This window comes from Colletes gigas, unplaced genomic scaffold (genome assembly GCF_013123115.1).
Source record: "Colletes gigas isolate AHSC1104 unplaced genomic scaffold, ASM1312311v1 Colletes_gigas_Sc00001, whole genome shotgun sequence".
Lineage (NCBI taxonomy): Eukaryota > Metazoa > Arthropoda > Insecta > Hymenoptera > Colletidae > Colletes > Colletes gigas.
Genome location: NW_025106630.1, coordinates 5,786,334 through 5,809,492, shown reverse-complemented (window position 1 = coordinate 5,809,492; position 23,159 = coordinate 5,786,334). Strand labels below are relative to the sequence as shown.

The 23,159-nt window shown below is 43.2% G+C and overlaps 1 protein-coding gene across 1 annotated transcript in view; it reads right to left on the bottom strand.

Moving 5' to 3' along the window:
* Nucleotides 1–1,131: 1,131 nt before the first annotated feature.
* LOC122395260 (glutamate receptor ionotropic, kainate 2) overlaps nucleotides 1,132–23,159 on the bottom strand; it is a 164,212-nt gene continuing 142,184 nt past the window's right edge. The window contains exons 13-19 of the mRNA XM_043392708.1: nucleotides 20,468–20,665; nucleotides 19,026–19,251; nucleotides 16,324–16,488; nucleotides 10,524–10,624; nucleotides 8,066–8,273; nucleotides 1,978–2,269; nucleotides 1,132–1,227 (exon numbers count right to left, since the gene is read on the bottom strand). Of these exons, the coding sequence (XP_043248643.1) occupies nucleotides 1,221–1,227; nucleotides 1,978–2,269; nucleotides 8,066–8,273; nucleotides 10,524–10,624; nucleotides 16,324–16,488; nucleotides 19,026–19,251; nucleotides 20,468–20,665 (1,197 nt within the window). The 3' untranslated portion in view covers nucleotides 1,132–1,220. The remainder of the gene's footprint in view (nucleotides 1,228–1,977; nucleotides 2,270–8,065; nucleotides 8,274–10,523; nucleotides 10,625–16,323; nucleotides 16,489–19,025; nucleotides 19,252–20,467; nucleotides 20,666–23,159) is intronic.

The window sequence follows — 23,159 nt, the reverse complement described above, 5'->3', positions numbered from 1 at the left end:
ACGATATACTGAAACTTCAGGGTTCGATCTTGGAAGCTCAGTCATCACAGCTTGCATTTTAATATCGAGATTCAAGCCAGGTGGGAAAGCTTTTTTTGAACCGTAGTTTGATCTCTGAGAATCTGAGGATCGGAAACTGTCTAACAGAATTGGGAACACTTTTATTCGGATAACAAATACTATTTGAAAATATATGAAGAATTCAATACTAAAGAAACGCAAGACTATATGGAAACACAAAATTATATGGAATTGTTGGGCAACGCCCAATTCTGTTATCTGGCGACGTGTAAATCGGGTCTCCGAAACCCCTAGGTTGAATTTTAAGCCCCGAGTCTTGGGTGTAAAGCTTGAGTTTCGATTCCAAAGGGCACTCGTGTTTATGGCTTCCACCGTAGCGCGAGCCCGATAGCCAAAACCCATTTCAAACAACACTAGTCGTGACAATTCAAACGAACGTTCCGCTCGATTTCGCGCGCTTGGAAAGTCCCAGCTTCGGAGAAACGCTGATACGCGATCCCCCGCTGGTCGATCCGTGCCACTTTCGTCGCCTCGCTGACCAGATGAAGCTCTGTCGTTGTCACAGTGATACCATTCGCCGTGCAATCGATCCTATTTCGCCATTCGACGAGCATCCGCGGCAAACGTCGGTTTCCACGAACACCGACGCTCGATCCCAACGTGATCGGCTTTCGTTCGCGAACGAAACGTTTGTCGACTTTCGCGTACAACGTTCTCGTTGCTCGTCTCGCGATTTCCCTGGATGGTCGTTCCCGTTCGATGACGGCTCGGCCCTCTGCTCGATTCCTCGAGCCCAACGGGACCGGTCCTGGCGCGAGGCTCAGCGCGGGGCTAGTCCACAGCTGTCGCCGAATAGATCGCGACTCGATCGATGCTGTCACGTAGACGTTTCGATCGACGATCCGACGTCGCCGACGGCGTCGGTCTGACCGCGTAGCGGTCGACTCGTGCGCCCCGACGACTACATATGCTATAAGCAGGTCTCCTTCTGGTCGACCACGTTCACGACCACGGAGGCTTGGGTGGGCAGCTCCTTCTGGACGGGCACACCTGTCGGCACCTCCTCGAGTATTGGTCAAAGGGTCGTGGTCCTCGATACGGCCGCCGAGGGCGGGGGTGGCGGCGGCGGCGGCGATATCACCACGTCTGGCTCACCCGCCAGGTCGCAGTCGAATCTCCAGAGAATACTCTCAGGGTGGTCACCTCCTGCGCATCAAACGAATTTTCGTTTCGATCAAATAACAATCAAATATACGCAGTCCATTTTTGGTCATCTTCTCAGATATTAACCCCTTGACGTACGATTTAATTCCAAATAATTTTTCAAACGTACGCTATTTAATTTTGTTTAAATTCGTACATGGCCACGAAAAAGAATACCTCGTGAACCTAAAAGTGTGTTGATTTTAATACATAAGACTTGATGAAGAGTAGGTACCCTTCTAATTGTAAAACATGACATCAAGTACTTGTAACGAGTCAGACTCGTCATTGTACGACAAGGGGTTAATAAGATATTCTTCGAGTGGTTAAATAAAAATGATTAATTCGATACAAAAATAAGACCTTTCAACGTGTAAAGGAGAACGCTTGAAATGGAAAGGCGAAGACGTAAAACGTGACTTGCCAAGATATTTGAACTAAAACGAACGATCGAAGAAAAATGAGGGAAGTGTACCTGAACGAATGTTACGAAAGAAGTAACTGAAGTATGAAAAAGTACAATTCCTCTAATAAAAACATATTAATGTATACACAGTCTGTCGAAGAAGAGCTAAGTAGATAATCTATTTTATGGCTTCGAGAAGAAAAGAATTTAATTCCTTCTTTTATTTCTTGATAGTTGAAATTGCGAGAATTTTATTCAAGGGTCGCCTAAACTATTTTCCAGTAGCAGTCATAGATGATATATGTTGGTGATAATGAAAATGTGAAAAGAAGTTGTGATTCACTGACCTTGACCCAAGACGATGCTTGAAGAACCCCGTCTCTGTCTCGGTGGGGGTGGTTGGTGCTTGTGCGTATGACTGTGATTGTGACTGTGTGAATGTGAGTGGCAGTGTGTGTGACGCGTGTGCGTGGGCGTGGCTTTGCACGGTGGCGGTTGCTGTTGTTGCTGTTGCTGCGGCTGCTGAGGATGAAGATGAGGATGAGGCCTGTGCTAGGTGTTCCCGCCACGGGCCGCCGCCACTTGATCGAAGCTCAATGATTTCTTCATCTCCGTCATCGACAACGCACCACCCTCCTGCTGAGAGAAGCGGGCGCAGGTGTTAGCTATATCGGGGTAGTTATCTGTGAACAACCACCGTCGTGCAGCGACGTGGCCGCGGGCGGGAGAGTTATTAAAAGTTCCGCTCGGGATCGTTAAAAGTAGTCGGAACTTTTTAAAACGCTCGTAAAGGAGTTATTGCCGGATCACATGGCTCTGCGAATCGAATCGACTGCTTTACACTCGAATCGCTCGGTCGAAGGAATTTCGAAAAACTGTTCGAATACGTCATCCCCGTGTTTCCTTCCCCGCTACGCGAAGGGTTTTCTCCTGGGATTTGGGAAATCAAGCACGGTAGACTCTCCATTATTCGCACCCAGAGTTCTTATTCCACTTGGACAAACGGGTTTAAATTCTCTCTTGAACATTTAAATTATATGTAATCCCGTTCTTTGCAACAGCGGTTCTTAACCTGTGGTCCGTGGGCCCAGAGAGGTCGTAAAAGCGTTGGCGATGATTTGCGATCTCGCAAAAAGAAAAAGAGAAGCATAATATATAGAGGAATAGAAGAACTGTTCCTCGTATTTCATTCTTGCTAACAAACACCCGTTAAAAAGTTTCCTGTCGTCGGCAGTAAAAACATAAAAAAAAAGACTCGGGGAAACTAAAAGCTCGAATGTTTGGAACTGCTCCTGAACGTTTTAGGAAGTTTCATTAACGCTGTTTCGCACTTATACCATATTCATCGGTTCTCGTTCCGCCTCCGTGCTCGAAACGATTAAACGTGGCAAGTTTCGTTATATTTTTCGTCCACGATGAGAGAGTACAAATATAGAATGGCCACAGCTGCGCCACTTGACGAAAAGAAACTTATTTGCGATGAAAATGTACGTGCACGCGCCGAGGGGAAATTGAATTTCGATAAAATATTGAACGGAATCGAAAGGGGGCTTTCCAGGCGCCGCGAATTCGATGGATCATTTTCCGGGGAAGGGAGGGGAAAAAGAGATACGAAGTTTGGAACGCATCGAGATGACCAGCAACGCGAGAGGTTTGCGGTCGACACCGTTCCGATGGGATTGAGTTCGCTCGATTTTTCCGAACGTTTTCGAAATGCTTCGATTCGTTGGCCACAAAAGGCACCGAACGGAACCAAGCTGCGTGTAAACCCATCGAATTTTTTTACTAAACGGTTTTGGATCTCTCGATGTTATTGGATCTGTACAACGATACGCAACCAATTTGAGATTGTGGTTCGCTGTTGTACGAAAGAAAATCTTATACGATCGAAACTGTTTCCGGCTTTCGACTCGAACGGGAATAAATATCGTTTACACGTACCAGGGAAGCTTGGAATACCACTGTACATATTCCGTGTCCATTGTCCGTCATTGAGAAGCAACGTTTCGAAACACCGATCAAAGCATCGAAAGGGAAACGATTGGAATTCAAGAGGGTTTGCCGTGACTGAGATACTCGTCTCCCGTTTCCACCCCCTTTCTTGTCCACGACGAAGGAGACTGGAAGACCAGGGAATCCGATTCTGGCGTAGTTTTGGAGGGGGCAGAACTTGTAGATGAAATTCGATTGAGTCGCTAATCCAAGCACAGGCCGAACTGCAATTAAACTTTAACCAGCGCGGGGACACGGCTGAAGCGAGTGTCATACGCTTCGTTCCCGAACAAGATGACATGGAGGGACGAGGGGAGAAGGCCGCGATATCCCGTTGGTCCCGCAGGATTTTGTCCAAAGTTGGTTTTTGCCGTATTTTCCGCGCGCCTCCTCTGGCGACGAAATCCACGAGATTCTTGCCTTTATTTCAGCGGAGACGAGAATAAACCGCTGCATACGAAACGTTTTCGAAAAGGAATCTAAACCAACAGCGAAATTTTTAATTAAACCATACGATACTTCTGTTCTTGTAGTTTTGCTAATGGGATTACTCGTACCGCGTATCAAACATATAATTTCACACCCGCCTGGTTGGGTTTCTTGAAAATTATACGTCCACGTATTGAACCAGAGTTTAATTAATTTCTGACTTAATTAAATATCATGGAATTTCTTGTCCGTGAAATGCTTTGAAAATCTTTCGCGGCTTGGTATCATTAGTAATGCCGATGGGATCTACTTAAATATGCCGCGACATTATTACGAGAAAACGAATACCAAAAATTCACGACAAGATTAATTGCTGACTCCGTGAAAAATTATGATGATTTATCGTGGTCGCCGCAAGATTGATGTTTGTTATAACGACTCCGCCATTTCGACGCTCTGTGGTAAATAATGTTGCAACATATAAACGTAAATATTTTCTTACGTTTACTTATTACGGGATATAAAAACTACTACATCAAGAATCTTTTGAAATGTTACAAGTGATAAAAAAATACAATTACAGGCAATTAAATACATGACAAGAAACGAACTAAAGAAGACATTCCCTTAAAGTATTTCTACGTTTGTTTTTTATTCAAATAAATTATCCAAAACTACCTATTAATACGAATAATGGAGATTTTTATTGTATTGTGATCGAATATGAAAATTCCCAAATCGATTCTATCGAAACGTTTCTTTTCACTGTTCTGACCATACTGCCGGGATATTCCGGGATCCGGTGGTCCTGTACATAGTATAACCAGGTCCGAGAATGTGACGCAGCCTGGAAAAATCACTTCCGCCACGATCAGGAGCACCATTCACACGAGTTTCGACGTCGCCGGATCGTTTCGGGTCGACCACGTTCCCTTTTCAATCTTGTTTAACGAACACTCTATTCTCTCGCGATGTAACCGGCGGATCCGATATTTGCCGCGATCTAACGACAAGTAGCCGCCCACGGAACTCGATGGGATCAAATTTTACGAGTTATTCGATGCCAAAAACTATACGGAGGATTTTTATGCAAACGGAATCCGGTCGAAGAACAAAGTCGTTTTCGGTTGGCTGTCGCACGGAAACGGAGTATAGTTTTACCGGTATGGCTCGAAGTTCTGTCGTTAGTAGTTCCGGAAGACCTTTAATAAACGTTGACCTGTCAAACTTAGCGTCTCCGACATACTGTTCGAACGTAGTTAAATAACGTTCACGGAACAGTCGATTCATCCATCAGCAAAATACGATTTTGGTTACGTTGAAATTGAAAATTCTTGGCTACGTTGATATTTGGTTAATTAATAGTTTTTAATCTTACGAGACGATGTCGTAAAATTGTCAATTAGTATAAATTTGCTCTGGAAATAAACTTTTCCTGTCAAACATGTCCAGACCTATGTTTCTCAGGACTTTTTGTTAATTCTCTGCTCTTCAGATTCTTCCTGGACCGATCGATTCGAGCGAGCATTGGGCGCCGCCAGAGGCGTCAGAACGACGAATTTGAAGTGACGTCGTCGTGGAACTTGTATTGCGATCGTCCGACAGCAGTTCGAAGCATGCAATCAAATATATAACGCGCATGTACAACGTGTGTATACTTATACTGAGGTGTGGTGTACTGCGAATGTAAGCGTGTGTAACTGAACTCTGCGCCAATCGTGGTTAAACACACACACACACAGCGGTTGAGTCGACTAGTAGCAATATACTGGACCGTGCCAAAATGCAGAATATATACAGAGTGACACGCTGGAAACAGACCGCGCCGATATCATTGCTAGTTTAATTAATAGAACGAATCACCGTTTACGAAAGTTTCATGGTTTTGTGGGGCATACGAAACGATGTTGACTGTTTCTTCATGGGTGGAAACGCGGAGGTAAACTCGAAAATTAACTTCGAATTTGCGTAAGTTTATAAATTATTGTTCTGATATTATACAGATGGTGCTGATAGGTTTCTCGAAATTATGGCCGGATCCTGCTCAGCGAACGAGAACGATGGCGAATGAATTTATTATCAATATTGAATATATATATAGAGTATATAATTTATTCAATCGTTGAACTAAAATTAGATATTTATGGCACACGCGAGCAGAATTATCTTATCCTGAGATAATTTAATCCGATTCGACCTGTTCCCGAAATGCATTCGAAATATGATAACTTCGTTTAAACCGAACACAGATCAGATTAGAATATCTCCGTTCTGGAAATTCATTATTCCATCAAATTTTCCCACAGTAAATTAAATTATCCCTAAATTGTCACCCACGATGAAACTGAGTCACGAAACTTCCGCGGGCAACGTTCTCCGTTATTCGAAATAGCAAAGAAAACGGAGGTAACCCGTTTCCGGGATATCGCTCTGTATATTCGTTACTTTGTACAGACGAACAAAAAGTTTGATCAACTTAACGCAGAACAGCGTCCAATCTAGTTAAGACATATCAGAGAGACGTATGAACTGAGACACAAATTACGAAGGAAAGACAATAAAGTGACAATTTTCACGCAGGCACTTCCCATTTGCAATACTCCCTTTCTCGTTACTCGGCCGTGGCTCGTATTTTCTCCCCCTCGGTTCCCGCGCATCGAAGCTGATGAAGAAATTGCGTACATTGTCGTTGGGCTTCGTGGAGGCTGTGCCTGGGTCACGGTAATCGGATATCGCCCGTCTCGCTAGGCCAAAAATTATTCTCGGCGATTGTGTATCAATTTCGGAGCAGATCGTTCGAACGCACGCGTCTGGGATACCCTTCGCGAATTGGTTGGAATATCACCCCGGGAATTCAATTACCGTGAAATCGGCACAACTCCGCGACCAACGATGGCTTCTCATACGAGGATCTTCTCAACGCGTTCTACATTTTCCGTTTCGATTATTCGTATTCTCGAATCTCAGTCATTCGAATAATTAATCCGTGAAACAAAATCAGAGCTCTAACGGAGCAACATTGGCGATTCGGTAGACACGTAATTTTTATTTATATGTTTCTGAAGAGGATTTGAAAATAGGGGGTTGGAGAACAGTTTAACCCTTTCCACGTCACAAGTTCTTGCTGTCAAGTTTCACTATTATAACTCACTCGTCATCAATTCTTATGTATTAAAGTCAACACATTTTTAGGTTCACGAGGTATTCGTAAAACAAATCTATTCTTTTTCGTGGCTATTCCTTATACGAATGTACGAAAGGGGTTAAATCGGTTTTTGTGTTTGAAAGCCCTCATATCAGAGTTTGACTTTATTTCGTGAGAGTAATTAACGCGTCGAGCACACACATCGCGCAGTCAATGGATCGACTAATAACGGACTACAGTCGCCGATTGTAACCCAAGGGTTAAGTATAATAATGAACTGTACATGAAGTGTTTGCTCGTATAATACGTAGCGCTCGACTCCGCTGTTTGACTGTTTGTTTCTCACTGTTTGCTTTACTCTTACCGCGAATCTCCGGTGTCATCCTGACGTTTACGTTTCCCGATTGCACATGTTCTCATATACGAGTGTTAACCGTGCTTCTATCATTGCTCCCGCAACAGTGTATCTCCCTTTCACGATTATTACTAGCTCTTTCTGGATAAAATCCATAGCTAAATTATGCGTCTATCAAAAGTGGGTCCGCCCTGCAGGTAATATCGATAGTCCAAAAGGGTTACAAGTTTCAGTTTCCCAACAGAATTCCCAAGGGCTACCCGGAGTCGAATATCAAAGTACATAGTACGCGTTCCAGGAAAGATGACGTTCACCCTTGCTTTTGACACCCTCATAGTCTTCCAAACTATGACGACAATGTATGTTACCGGAATTGTTAGATCGTAAACTGTAGCAGGGACTTGAATGTTTATTGGACCTAGAAAATTTCTGTTTTTAATGTTTCGTTCATTTGGATCCTGAAAGAAGCCATCGAAGGTGGTCGCGAGCCCATCGTGAGGGACAGGACTTACACCATTTAACCGCGGTATCTCGATGCTCGGTATGTAGGTGGTCTCCTCGTGGCCCGTCGAGCAATATCGCGTTCTCCTCCTGCTGGCTCGCGGACTGCAACGGCCGCACGGCACCGCGGCGTCGGAATTGCGCGCCTTCGCGGCTGGCCTCTGCCGCGAGCCGCACCGCACGGCGAACCGCAATTCCGAGGCCATCTCGGCGCACAGGGACTGCCGGACCGCGAAGTCGATCGAAGGTTTCCACGTGCGTCGTTTATATTTTCGGTTTGTCCCGTCGATGCACAGGCAGGCACAACAATACCAACAAATGATACACAAAACGATCGCACCACGAGCTGATTACCATGCGGTTACTCTCGCGCGCAAGGCCATTTCTTTTCGCGACGTTTCTCTACGATGGACGTGGTTCTCGCGATATTAGGGCGGTCTACGTACACGAAAGACCCACGAAAGTATTCGAACAAGGACATATTATTAATTAAATTAACACAAACCGTACAGTATTGAAAATATTTTGAAATTGTTGTATATGCAAAGTGTTCTAGATGGTTCTCAGAGTGATTCTAGAGGCCAAAATAAGACGAAAATCAAGAATATCAATTTCTTGATTGAAGCTTCGTTAAAAAGTTATTAAAACATTAAATTAAAAAATTTCTAACCGTTCTAAAAAAATTATTTTTAGTTGCAGGGGTGAATTGCAATCATTTTTTATGAACAGACATACCCCCGAAATCCTACGCATTTTCGAGAAAAAAATTCATTGCTGAAAATGTAATGTCTGACCATATCTGTCTGTTTCCCTGAAAATTGAAAAGTTCCAAATCATTCTGAAAAAATTATTTTCGATTGCGGGGGTTAATTGTAATCATTTTTTATGAATCGACATACCCCCAAAATCCTATGTATTTTCGAGAAAAAAATTCATTACTGAAAATGTAATGTCTGACCATATCTATCTGTTTCCCTGAAAATTGAAAAGTTCCAAATCATTCTGACAAAATTGTTTTCGATTGCGGGGGTTAATTGTAATCATTTTTGATGAATAGACATACCCCCGAAATCCTATGCATTTTCGAGAAAAAAATTCATTACTGAAAATGTAATGTCTGACCATATCTATCTGTTTCCCTGAAAATTGACAAGTTCCGAATCATTCTGAAAAAATTATTTTCGGTTGTGGGGGTCAATTACAATCATTTTTAGTGAATAGACACACCCCCGAAATTCTACGCACTTTCGAGGAAAAAATTTTTTAAAAAAAGACTTTAAACGTTAATAACTTTTTAACGATGAGGTGGAAAAAAATTAAGAAACATGATGATTATATCGAAAGGATTGAAACACGAGATTGTTGGAATATGGCAGTCTATAGACGAAAGTATTACGTCAAAGTTAGCATGTTGCTATTAACCAATATTAAGTGTACATTTCGAATACTTTCGCGAGCGTGTGTGCACAGGATAGGGGGATTCGAACGCCTAAATATTTCTGTTATTTACGGTCGAAATGAGGAAACTCCTCGGAAAATGATTACAGAGCACCTTTGACGATATTAACAGTTTTGGTGAGTTTGGGATTTGAGGTTCCCGCGACCGGGATTGAAGTTAATATTTCTCGTACATAAAATACGAGTTTGCTAAAAGATATAATTTCGGAAAGCTGCACGAAACGGACATAAATTTTACATAAGTGAAAGAGGACAGAAAGAATTAAACGTACATATTAAGTTAATGTAACGAGATTTATTGCTACCGTTTGAGGATTCCGGGAATAAGCCACAACTGTTTGTAAACTCTTTCAAAGCATGTTCAAAATTACACGGCTTATATGCCGGAAGTTTCAAACGGCATCGACTGTGAACGAACCGCGAAAGCCTCAAACATCTCATTTCAAATGAAATCCGGATAGACGAGTAGGTGCATAACCATACCAGGGAAATAGGATAGCAGAAACCGAAACGTTTATTCTGCGTTTTCTCTTCGTTTGCGAATGAAGGGGAATCCATAATACACTGACTCTCCAAAAACATTAATTACTTATAAATATTTTATAAGATAACAGTATAACAAGTCTACCTTGGTTTGCATTTTCCAAGCAAGTTCTCAAGTATATCTCTTCGCGAGAGTCGTCGTGTCGCGAACCATTAAAACAAATCAAACGCGTTCGGTATCGATCAACTTCACCGGCAACGGTTCAGCCACGATAAACGAAACGTAAATTACTGTAAAAAATTTGGCGATCTAACTACAAGAAACGAGATTCGAGGGTGTCCGGGCACGGCATGCAACTGACACCTCGAGCGCAGACCGTTCCAGCTAGGTACGAAGGAGCAGAAGAAACGGAAACACAGTGCTCGCAGAGAAACGGCCTTGCACGCTACGGAGAGAAGGTACACTCATGCAGCACGTACACGCGAAGCACGAAATTGTACGGAATAATCTCGGTGCCTCGCACGCTTACCCTGTCCGACTGGACGTTCTTCTTGGAGTTCCAGCAGAACTCGAGGATCGCGACGAGGATCGCTAACGCCAGGCCGCAGAGCAGCACGACAAAGACACCACCTGGAACGAGAAAACCGGAAGCTCATTATTTTATCGCCGACGGGTATCTCCGTTTCTTTTCTGATGTCGGGCCTAGCGCGACGGAGTTAATGTAACTGCCACCAAGGACCGTTCCCTTCTATCCTTCCACCTATACATCACCGTCCAACCCCTTTTCCCGCCTCCTCCATTCACCCAGGTCCGTCTATTTGTCCATTTATCTAGCCATCTGTCTAGCTTCGACCGTCCATACGCCTCTGTCGTCTATTTACCCCCACGCCGAGCCGGGTCATTGTTAACCCCGTCTCCATCTTTTCGTATTTCCCTCTATCCGTCTTCGTCCTCGCGTTGAAAGAGATTGACGGACGTCGAGGCGAGAAACTTCTATATCGCGGGTCAGGAGGACGCGTTGGAGCTCGAGACGCTGGAAGTTGCTCTCGATGAAAGGTTCCCGCCACTATGACCGCACAATTAAACGAAGGGAGGCTGCGGCGGCGAAGTTTTTCGATTATTTATCGAGGACTGGCGACGCTGGGAATTTTGAGTTTGGCTCGAACGGGCTCTGGTGAAAATAATTGGGCGCCCAGACGCGAACGGATGGAGACACGCTCTAGCAAATAATTATTATTTTGAACGTGTGCGTTAGTTTTTGGAAAAAATAGTTTGCATTTATACGGGTCACCCTGAATATCGTCCACCCCTGCTTTCGGTATTGAAAGACTCGCATCAGCGAATGTTCAATACATCCCACTGGGCTTGAATGAGTTCGCCAGCGCTTCATTAAATCGTCAGGTACACTTGCTCCCGTATTTATGTTGATGCTATCGAACGTTAAGAATACATGTAGCTCGTTCACGCTTTTCACCCTTGCATCTGTCTTTTAGAATCGATTCAATAGCGGTTGCTTTGTTCGCTGCGAACAAACGCCATTGAAAGTATCGAGGAATTTTGGAAACTAAGTTGCTGATGCCTTCGAATCACTGGTTATTTCAACTTGATGGAACTGTTTCAACGATGGTGGAATAAGGGATGCAAATACGTCTATGTTTCGCAAGAGTATCTGGTTCCACACAAACATTTGAGGAGAATTTGCCTCTCAACCGAATAATGACTTCAAACATATATACACACGAATAAACATACTCGAAAATTGAAGCAAACATTATAAAATAGCTTCGTAGACTATTTCAAAATACTTGGACCGTCGAACATTCCTATCTCCCATGTCAAGTTATTATTTTTATTTTACGTACAGTTATTTTTATTCTTGTATCTTGTCAGAATAAATATCGACGCGCGTGTCTCGCGAGCCATCCTCGCTGAAATTTCGCGATACTCGCATGGCAACGGCAGATTCCTCTCCCGAGTTGAAACCGAGTTCTCATTCCGGTGCTCGCGAAACGAGATCCGCGAAGTTCGGCTTCGTATGTGGCCACGAGGTTCCGCGTGCCTTCGTAAACTTTTTCGAATTGCTGCATATGCCGCTTTCCGCCGCGTCTGCATACTCTTGAATCGAGCCAGCCCCGTGTTTACCCCCGACTCGAATCTCTGATTTTTTCGTTTCGTTCCGCGGAAGCCCTGCTCGACTCGTATCGCCCCTCAGAAAGAAGCCCAGCGCGAATAAATGTTTCCAACAATTTCAGCTGGACTTCGCGCGGAAGTTGATACCGATCGATGAATTCCTTTCGTACGAAATTGATATTGTTACGAAATAACAGAGCCCTCAAAACGAGAATTCATATTTTAGTTTGTTAATTACATTGTTATCTGTTTCGAATTAAATTTACGAAACCTTTTTTTGTTTATTCCGCGAATTTGTTATCTCCCCTCGTAGCTCTGGTTTGTTCGGAAGCACGTATGGAATCGTAAGTTATTGCCATGGGAAATAACTCATCCAAACACGAGCGATACCCGTTGCTTTTAATTTATCCAATTCTGGAATTCGGATGATTTTCTCCTCGCCTTAATTTTCCAAGTTATTAAACAAACCAGTGTGTTTGCATTAGTTTTGTTTGCCAGTGTCATTATTATGCGTTTTGGCCGCGTCTCGAGGATCTGGTCCCACAGTCTGTCGTGATTTAAGCAACGTCCAAGACAGCACGCTGGAAAGAGCAAAGTTTCTCGCACGGGCTCCGGCCTATTTCCTCGCGCTAGTAGCTAAGCTAATTCCGCGACAGGACGAGAAAGCACGTCGTCGTTGCAAGCGTGGAATCGTGGCGTGCCTATGAGACGATTCGTGTTTCACAGCGATAAGTTTAGAGTTCGCTCACCGTGCTAGGATATCCCCGAGTTTCGGCCTGAAGGACAACTTCCGCGGGAGTCTCTGAAGGGGACTAGCGTTCTCGTTGTATAACGGAAGAGCCCAAGTGATACGACGCCCCGATTAATTCGACACCGTGTCATTCACCTGACGAACTCCGCGCAAAGTCTCACCTGTCGTCGAGTCTATCCGAAATTGGATTTTCGTGAAAGCAACAATAATCGTCGACGTTATGTTATCGTTATCGCCTTGGGGTGTGAAAATGGTTTGAGAAATTTATTTGATATTATAAATATTTTAATATTACAGTCCTTGAAGAATTTTCCGTTCCATAAAGGGGAGTAAATATTTCTTCAAGAAACGTTGCAGGCAATCTAGCGATAAATCTAGCCAGTCTCGACTCGCTTTGATGTTAGGACAGCGCGTTCGAGAAAGGTTCCGGTTTCACAACGGGGCAAAATTCTTTGATCGATTGGTCGTTTCGAAGATTTCAATATTGAAAATTGTTCAATATTTCGAACACTTATGAACGCCTTGCAGCTTGCGTTCCTACCATTTTTGCATTATATGTATAGAAAATTGGGTTTTGAAGTTTATTATAAGTGCTGAAATTTCTTAGGTATATAACGTAAAAGTAAATCTCAAAATAAACATAGAATACAAAATAAATTATAAAAGCAATTACGTTCGTTGGATAGAGGATAAAATGCCCTTTAAAATGAGCGTTTGTACGAGTCGATAGCGTAATTAGTTCCGGAGATATAGCGATTTTAGTTTCGAGTCGATGCGGTGGCTAGTTCCGGAGATATAAGGGTCCGAATCGTTTGTTTACGTTTGTTGCGCTCGCGCGAGTTCATTGATCTCGCGCGTAGTAAATTCTTGGAAATACTACGCCCGAAACTAGGTCACGACAGTCACGTTCGTAGGGTAGGTCAGCACGACGCACGTGCGACAAGGAGGCCCGACTCCGCTAGACGAAGACAGAGATAGTCGAATTGAAAAAATTACCTTTTACATAACTTACGATATCTCGAAAACGGAAAGTCGGATCGACAAAAACCAAATGCCATTTTAAAGAGGAAGCTTTGCCGCCGCCAACAATGGTTCAATAATGGCAAAAACACTAGTAGTTTCGGAACTGCAAGCAATTAAAGTTTTAGTAATTTCAATACGCGTTGATAGTCTACGTTAACACGGGAAGTCCCATAAGAGAATTCTTTTAAAATTACCTATTTACATAAATTACGATATCTCGAGAACGGAAAGTCGGATCGACAAAAACCAAAAGCTATTTCAAAGGAGAGGCCTTGCCGCTTCTAATAGTGGTTCAATTATTAATAAAACAATAGTAGTTTCGGAACTGCACGCATTTAAAGTTTATGTATTTTTAATACGCGTTAATAGTCTTGTGTTAAAGCGGACAGCGAGACATAGTGGAATTATAAAAATTACGCTTCTCTTTACACGATGATATCTCCAAAACGGAAAGTCGGATCGCCAAAAACCAAAAGCCATTTCAAAGGGGAGGCTTTGCTGCTTCTAACGATGCCTCAATAATTAATAAAACAGTAATAGTTTCGGAACTGCACGCGTCTAAAGTTTAACTATTTTTGATACGTGTTGTTAGACTATTTCAAAACAGAAATTTCAAATTTTTGCCCGGATTTTTACAAAAAAATATAAATCAAACTGGACAGACTACATATTTTTCTCAGAAGACAAACAATAAGAATAGAAGTGAATATTGAAAAATTATGTTATGATACGCTGCACTTTGTAATTTTGTAATATTAAACACGACTTGGAAAGAATCGATACCAAAATATTTTTTCTAGATAGATTACGACGCTGTGGGCGAGAACGGCCGACAAATTTGGTTTCAGCGTTTAAAAAAAGCGCGCAGAAAGAGCTCTATTACTTCTGTTTCAGTTTCTTTTGGAAGCATTTTTTTTTTTGTCCGAGTCCTGTGTAATCTTCGCGTCCCGTGGAAAGGCGATTAGCCAGCTCGTACCGAAATCTCACAAGACATCCGAGGGCCGTCCGTCCTTCTTCCTGTCTCGCCGAGTACGTTCGCGCTACCGGCAAAGTGGGCACTTACCTAAGTTACAGGCCAGCCTTCGAGAAGGGGCGAGAGAAAAAGGGAGAAAGAATTGCGGGGATTCTCGCCCCGGAAAAAAGAAAGTGGAAGATTCACCGTGGTACGGGAGGGGAAAGACAGAAACGAAGAACTTGTGACTTCCATAAAATCCGGAAGGGGTTCCAGTAGACTCCCAAGAAAAATTCCCGGGCGAACTTTCCGCGAGATTTCTACTGTGCTTGAAAGCTCTGCTCGTTTCTCTTTCACTATGCCCCTCCCAGTCTCTCATCGACAACACTTATTGCGCGAAGCGTCGCTGTAACGAGCTGAATTTTCAGGCCCTCCATTGCCACGTTTACAGAAACTCGATACAAAAAGCACACTGGGATCCCGTCGAAAATAATTAAATAAATCATGACAGTCTAGTCGCCGTCTGGTCTGAGAGTGTTGAAGGAATCCACTTTCGAAGTTATCACGTGATTCTACCGACTACTGAAATCCATTCATGGTTCATCGCATAACCTAACGCGATTGTCGAACGATCGTAAATTAAATTAGCCACTACTTGGTGTATAGGAATATTCGACAATCCCAGTAATTTCAGTAGTTTCATATGCGATACACGTTAGCCGCGCGCATTTCACTGCATGCGTCAATAACATGGTTCTGGATTATCGTTCCATAATCCAGTCGATAAATATTCAATAGAATTCAAACATCACACTTTCCTGATGCATGCCTGGTCAATTTACTGCATCGTTGCTACTTCCCAATTATGTTTCTCGTTTAATACAAGGTAACCGACGATCTATCAATGTTATTCAACCGGCCGCAAAATTCATCGAAACAAAATCATTTTAAATTAGGTTTAAATGCAGCTCCCGTGTTTTACATTATCCATGTTGTTGTTTGTACGAGAAACTGATATCGATAATTTAAAGGAAAATTGCAATCAAATTTCACGTTGCATAAAATGATCTTCGTATCATGTATTTGATCAACGTCGCTCACTGACACGTCAGAGACCGTTCCGCGTAATTATTCACCGATTAATTAACGTTAGTACTCGGGAAGAAATTGCGAAACATTTCGTGTTGCATCGTTTACTTAATTAATTGCTTCTCGCCGCGCGTCACGAGGTATCGTTAAAAATATTTTCACAGCAAAATAGAATAAAATCGTGGCGGTCGACCTCTACTTCCTGCCGAGCAAAACCGCTGATAACTTCGAATAAAAAATTCAACTCTACGAGCGCCGGTTCTGAGCGACGTCAGATAATGTTCCCGCTGCCCCCTTTTCCCTGGCAGTAAATTTCCACGGCGTTTTCCTCCTTCCCCCCCACCATCTTTCGTCGCGTGAAAAAATTTAATTTCGCAAGCTCACCGATATTTTCGACTCCGAGGGCGTTCGCTTTGCTTTCCTTGCTCTTCTCGTCCCTGTTGCACACGTCGCCCGTGTTCTTCCACCACTTATCGTACAGAATCTGTATCACGCCCTTCTCCTGCAGCTCCAGAATCGCCAGGGATATTTTATCCCTCCACGGTGAACCTGCGTATGAAACGACTCGGTTAAGTTTCAAGTGTCTTCGAAAAATAATATTTTTCAGTTTGAAACGCGAGAAGGAACCGCAACGAGCTAGATATCAAAGGAATTAGGGGCAGAGTCGACGGTCTCAAAGATCAGGCTCGTTTCTTCGGGCAACTCGCTCAGGATATCTTTTGGGAGCCTTCGAACCGCGCCCAAAACGTAATTGCGCCACTTCTCCTGCGATTCGTTATTAAGTGCTGGTACGGGCGGCGGGAAAGGCGAATTAAAACGCGAATACGCTGATCCAATTAAGAAAAATTGTTGGGCTCCAGCTACCGTTGACTTTGCGCGTAACGTTTCAGCGTTTCACCGGCGAAAAACCGAGTCGCGCGGATTCAAAACACCGAGCCAGGTTCGGTTCGTCCGTGCTTTTCAAGCAGTTAATTAAGGCGTAACCTCGTCCTCCGGCGCGGAGTCGAGGTTCCCCGAATTTCTGTTGAAAAACATCGCGGCTATTTACATTTCTTTTCGTCCTCGAGGCGAGCGAGTCGCGCGACACCGACGCGCCGGCTGCGAATCCCGCGACTTTACGATGTTTTCTACAAACTGCGTTCAACGCAGCGATATTGTAGCTGCAAACAACACTCGAGGAAAATTCACCACGATCGATGTTTGAACGTTGGTTTTTGCAGTCGTCCGCGTTGATAACGTTCTACGACGAGAACGGGAGCTTTTATCGCGGCCTTGCAACATGCAACAATGTTCAACGCTCGCGTTGTCGAATTTACTTTACGCCCATCGCGGGTTAATCACGTTTGCGGAATGCCCGGAAAATGGAAAGCGAATGGTGTTTACCGTTCTACGTTTCGCTTTACGATTGTAGCTTTTTGCAGAGGGGGAAAGAAGCGACGACCATAGAGATTTTTATGGCGAGCAATTTCTCGCTCCGTTAAAGAATCCTGGTATAAGCGATCGCGTTTCGGGAGAATTGAAAACGAACAAGCTCAGTGTTTGATTATGCGAACTTTGGGAAAATTCTGAGACGATAAAAGAAGAATTGAAACTACCTTCTCCTCGCGATATTGGTTAAAATGAATTAATAAGCAGTAAACAAGTTATTTGTTCTGCTATTAGGACCTTGAATAAGTTCTCGCTGTTTCTTCAAAGATGGCAGTAGCAGTACCCCGTTCGTGGAATTTCGAATGGTAACACACATGCAAGGCAGTAGTGTATCTAACATTAAATTTCAGTGTATGGTAGTTCACTTTAGTGTAAACAAAGTAATTTTTTTTAGTTCTGAAAATGTCTACTTTTGTGCCAAATAAAGTGTATTTGCGGGGAATTTTATTGCACTATTTTATTCAAAAGAAATCTGCAGCTGAAGCACATAGAATTCTTGTTGAGACTTATGGTGACAATGCTTTGTCGGATACGACATGCAGAGACTGGTTTCGACGCTTCAAAAATAATGATTTTGAACTTGAGGATAAAGAACGTTCCGGCGCACCGAAATAATTTGAAGACGAAAAGTTGGAGGAATTACTCGATCAAGACCGATGTCAGACGCTAGCAGCACTTGGAAAAACATTACAAGTAGATGAGTCAACTGTTTCAAAACGTTTAAAAGTTTTAGGAATGATCCAGAAGCAAGGACATTGGGTACCGTATGAATTGAAGCCGAGAGATGTCGAACGGCTTTTTCTCACGTGTGAATTACTGCTTCAACGTCAGAAAAGAAAAGGTTTTTTGCACCGCATCGTGACTGGCGATGAAAAGTGGATACACTACGATAATCCAAAGCGTAGAAAATCGTGGGGTAATCCCGGCCATGCATCAACATCGTCTGCAAAACCAAATATCCATGGTTCGAAGCTTCTTCTCTGTATTTGGTGGGATCAGCAGGGTGTAATTTATTATGAGCTGCTCAAACCGAATGAGACTATCACGGGGGATCGCTATCGACTTCAATTGATGCGTTTAAGTCGAGCCTTAAAAGAAAAACGGCCGCTATACGAGCAGATACACGACAAAGTGATTTTGCTACATGACAACGCTCGGCCTCATGTTGCAAAACCAGTGAAAACCTACCTGGAAACGCTTCAATGGGAAGTTCTACCCCACCCGCCGTATTCACCTGACCTAGCCCCTTCTGATTTTCACCTATTCCGTTCGATGGCACATGGCCTAGCTGACCAGAGCTTTCATTCTTATGAAGAAGCTAAAAAATGGATCGATTCTTGGATAGCCTCAAAAGACATGTCGTTTTTCCGACGCGGAATTCATATACTGCCAGAAAGATGGGAGAAAGTGGTCGCTAGTGATGGGCAATACTTTCAATGAAATGTTTTTGTTCCTTATAATTTAAATAAAGCTTTTATTTTTTAAAAGAAACAGCGAGAACTTATTCAAGGTCCTAATAAAAAAAAACCAATCCTGACCAATCACATTTGTTTGCTACATACTTTCCTAGACGGGGACGATCATTCTCAGGGACATTGAACAGCTTTAACCGCGAAGGCGAAACGCTCGAACGGAATTCGATTGTTTTCCGATATTACCTTTGGGGGTGGCAATCCCGTAGCCCTTGCTGTCCAACAGGCCACCGATTTGCGTAAGATTGCAATCTCGTTGTACCGCATAATCGAGCATAGTGGATTCCATCAAGAAAGCGTAGTTGCTCTCCAACACCTTCTTCACACCCTCCTCGTAGCTCTGCACGAACACAGTCTTGGACTTCGATTCCATGAACCTCCACATCTTCTGATATATCCCGATCTTCGAATCCTGTTGTTTCGACAAAGAACACACAGCGAAATTATCGACGTTCCATAGAAACCGCGGCGTGAAAGTATTCTTGAGAAACAAGAAGTCGAGAGCGGAGAGCTTTCGAAAATAACGACGAGTCCGGTTTGATGTTCGTACGACAGTTTCGCGCGCTGACCTAAAAACGGGATACACGAGAGAAACGGTCGGCTTCAATAACGCGATATTAACGTAATGCAATAGCAACACACGTCGAAACGGCGTTTCGAATTTAATAACGTTAAGTGCGGGTGTTTAAGGGCTCTCGGAAATTTAACAGCGCTCAGTGTACGCGGATTTTATAACGGCGGCGCGAAAATTGCCGCGCACGTTTCGCGGAATAATCAGTCGAATAAGTTACGCGAGCGATTAAAACCGGCGAGTTTATGGTTTTAATATCACGGTATGAGTTACGGGCACGTTAGAGTCCCCTTCGCTCGAACGTTGGCAAGACACGCGCGAAATATTCATGGAAATCGCGAGTACTCGGTATGCAAACGACAAGTGTACCTAATTTGAAACAGAGTATATTTTTAATTTACAGTTACCATCTCCCAACAACAACATTTTATACAGAATTGCATAGAAAGTTTGCTGAAAAGAACTGGCTGATGAGTTTCAGGAATAATTTGATCAGCTTTTACGGCGTTTAAATATTAAAGTTTAGTTATGCACGACCCCACTTTGCACCTCGATGTGCATATTTGATCACACGACCAATAATTGCTAACAAATCCGGTTATGGTACTATGGCGCGAAAATTCCACCAATTACGAAGCGATTTCTGTTCCGTTCGGAGTTATCAAAGTTACTGGAAATGAAGTACGCAGAGTTGAAATTGATTCAAAGGAAACGCGTTAACCTGAATTGCACAATTTCGATCGAGTGGCGACAAAGGCTGGAACACAATGGAATAAAAAATGTTAATTTTTGATACTCGAATTGGAATGGTTGACTAGAAACAGAGTAATTGTATAAATATCAAATTCGAATAATATATTTTAGTTACAATATTGTATTTGTCTCTGTTTTCACGTGTCTTTCATATTAGCATACGTGGATAAACGTACTTTACAAAGTATCAAGCTATTTCTAAACTATCCCATCGATCCGTTAGTGTCAATTTCTTATCGCTCTTCCCGCTATTAGGGTTTCCCATTCGGGGGTAGTAGTTCACCATCAATCTTCCAATACTTACTCTGAAAAATGTCATCGTGCTCCCGCCGTCTAAAGTGCCGTACGAGATTTCGGTTTGCTCCGCGAGGTCGGCTGCGTTCTCGATCGGCGTTATCATTCTCTCCACTGTTAAGAACGCGGCCAGGTTCGCCGTGTAAGAAGAGATGATGATTAGCGTGAAGAACCACCAGATCCCGCCCACTATTCTCGTGCTAGTTGCCTGATAACGACGATCGATACTTTTCTTAGTTACGAGAAAGCTGCTGCGTACGCGGGCAATTCCTTTCTGTCGATTCTACGAGCTCCCTTTGAGTCTTTGAAAATTGCAACCCTTCGACATCATCGTTACGTTCCACTTTGAAACGACAAAGAATCGAAATAACTGAGGAAGAATGAATCGAAGTCCCCGAAGGCGAAAGCAAAATTGAATATGATTTATGAGCAGACTCTTAAAATTCCAGAAAATAAGATACAACATCAAGTTTCATTATTTGAGTACGCAACAATTAGTAAATTATTATCACAGTCAGTGAATATAATAACAAATTTTCATTAGATTCGATATGTAAATTGCACGTAAATGAACGTAATTTACTAATTGTCATCAGCGACGATGCCTTTGTACCGCAATACGGGGGTAATTTATAGAAGTGATTAATATTTCTGTGTTTTCGTTTCCTTTTTCAAAAATGAATTTTGATACAGATTATAAATTTTTCTATCCAGGTATTTCCTTGTACATTAAACTTTCGAGATAACAACGGAGCGAGGAATTAAAAGAGAGTACGTAAATTCCTAAATGATTATTGGAAGATGACGCGATGGAAAGTATGCAGTCCCATCGACGCTCGCGAGTCGTTCGTAAGACAATCGCTTTTCTCTTAAACGTCGTTTCAATTTCGCGTCTACGAGCCGGAAACCCATAAAGAGCATCGGCGATCAATCGAAACCGCGTCTCTGGGGCATCGAAGCAAAGACGATTTAAGACCCCCGACGGAGGGGGGCTCCCCTCGAAGCTACATTCCGTGCTGCGACCGAAGAATGCAATATGCGGTCTCATTTATGCACCGCGAGATCGCTAATGGCATATTTCGAGCCATTAGCGGCACCGAGTCGATCGAGGAAACGACTTAGCGAGACATTTCTGAGATATTCCTTCGCGTCTGCTCTCCGTCAAGTTCCTGGCGCAAAGACGATGCTCCAAGTTGGGTTGCAATTATCACGGACTCTGGCGAGAGATCTAGAATTACACTCCACTGTCTTCTAAGACCCAAAGTGTCAAACGTAAAAACATTAATTATTTGGAATTAATGACACGCTGCGAATGGAACGCGTGGGCGATTCGAACCATTAATCTTGCTAACTGCTTTGCATGACAATATGTTCGAACCACCCTTGTAAAAGACGAGGTACAAATAATAATTTGTGGAACTTTAGAATTTCGTTACCATTTTCAAGATTTAGGATTCTGTGTATCCGACCAATCTCAGAAAGTATTCTGACAATTTTATGACAGGTATATCTATTCTCGTGAATCTTTGTTAAAGCAGACAGGACTGAGACGCTAAAAAACGCGGGTCTGTGAATATACACGGCGATACTGGTATTATAGTCCCCTTCTAAGCGAAGATATGTGAACGTCGTGGAGGAAAATCTTGTACGGTCTAATGACCTCTATTATCGCGAGATACGGCTATTTCCCAAGAGCACCGGTGCACTCGCAAAGTGCAATTGCACTTTCCTTTTAAGTGTACTGATTTTCTGATTGCCTTTAAATCTCCGTCAAACATTCTTAAAATCATAACGATACTCTTCGCCGAATTATTCCAATTCCCACGTGTCCTCCTGTCTCTGGAACGTTACAGGTCCCATCTATTTTAACATAAAGCCACGAGAATGGATGTGGAACGTATTGTCGGAGTACCTTTCTCAGCGACTGGTGGGATCACTGTGTCTCGTAATTTCAGCGGTTGTTTCGAGGAGAAAAAAATCTATTGCTTGTCCTATCGATCCTCCTCGTCGATTGCGTTACGGTGTCATCTCGTCGGGGAAAGGAATTGCCCGCCTCCTAGCGGCTGATATTTATTCATGTCGCCAGCGGTGTCGCCGCGAATATCCTTCGAACGCGAGGCACTTCGTTAGCTCGTCGTCTCTTTCCCGACGGAACTTCGTTTCGCGCGAAATTGACGAAGCTGCGAAGTCCCGGGCCAGAGTATTCGCGTATTATCTCGCGCTGGAAGGATCCTAATGGCACGCGTATCCGTTCGTCCGAGCTTTTAATGCGAATTTCTGGGATTCCCGCGAGCACTTTGCTCTCCGGGATCCGCACAGTCTCTGCTACGAGACCGGATTACTCGCGGCTGTTCGCAGAGTCGCAACGACAACCCCGCATGTACATACATGCCACCAGAGCCGGCTAGCACCATATGTCGTACAGGCGTTACCATGTCTCTCTGCTAACTCTTTTCTTTGATTTTAATCGACAATAATCGTTAAACTATTCGTAGCTCGTAACGTTCGCATGTATAGTACGATTCGACCGTCTCTGTCGACGAATATTCCATTTACAGGTCAGACAATTATTCTAGAAACAGTATAATCCTTTGCACTCCGAATTATATCTCAATTTTGTTCCCAACGCTTTTAAGTGTTTTATTTGAAATTTATGTTAATCAAAGGAATAGGGCAATTTGAACGAATAGAGGAACAAACGA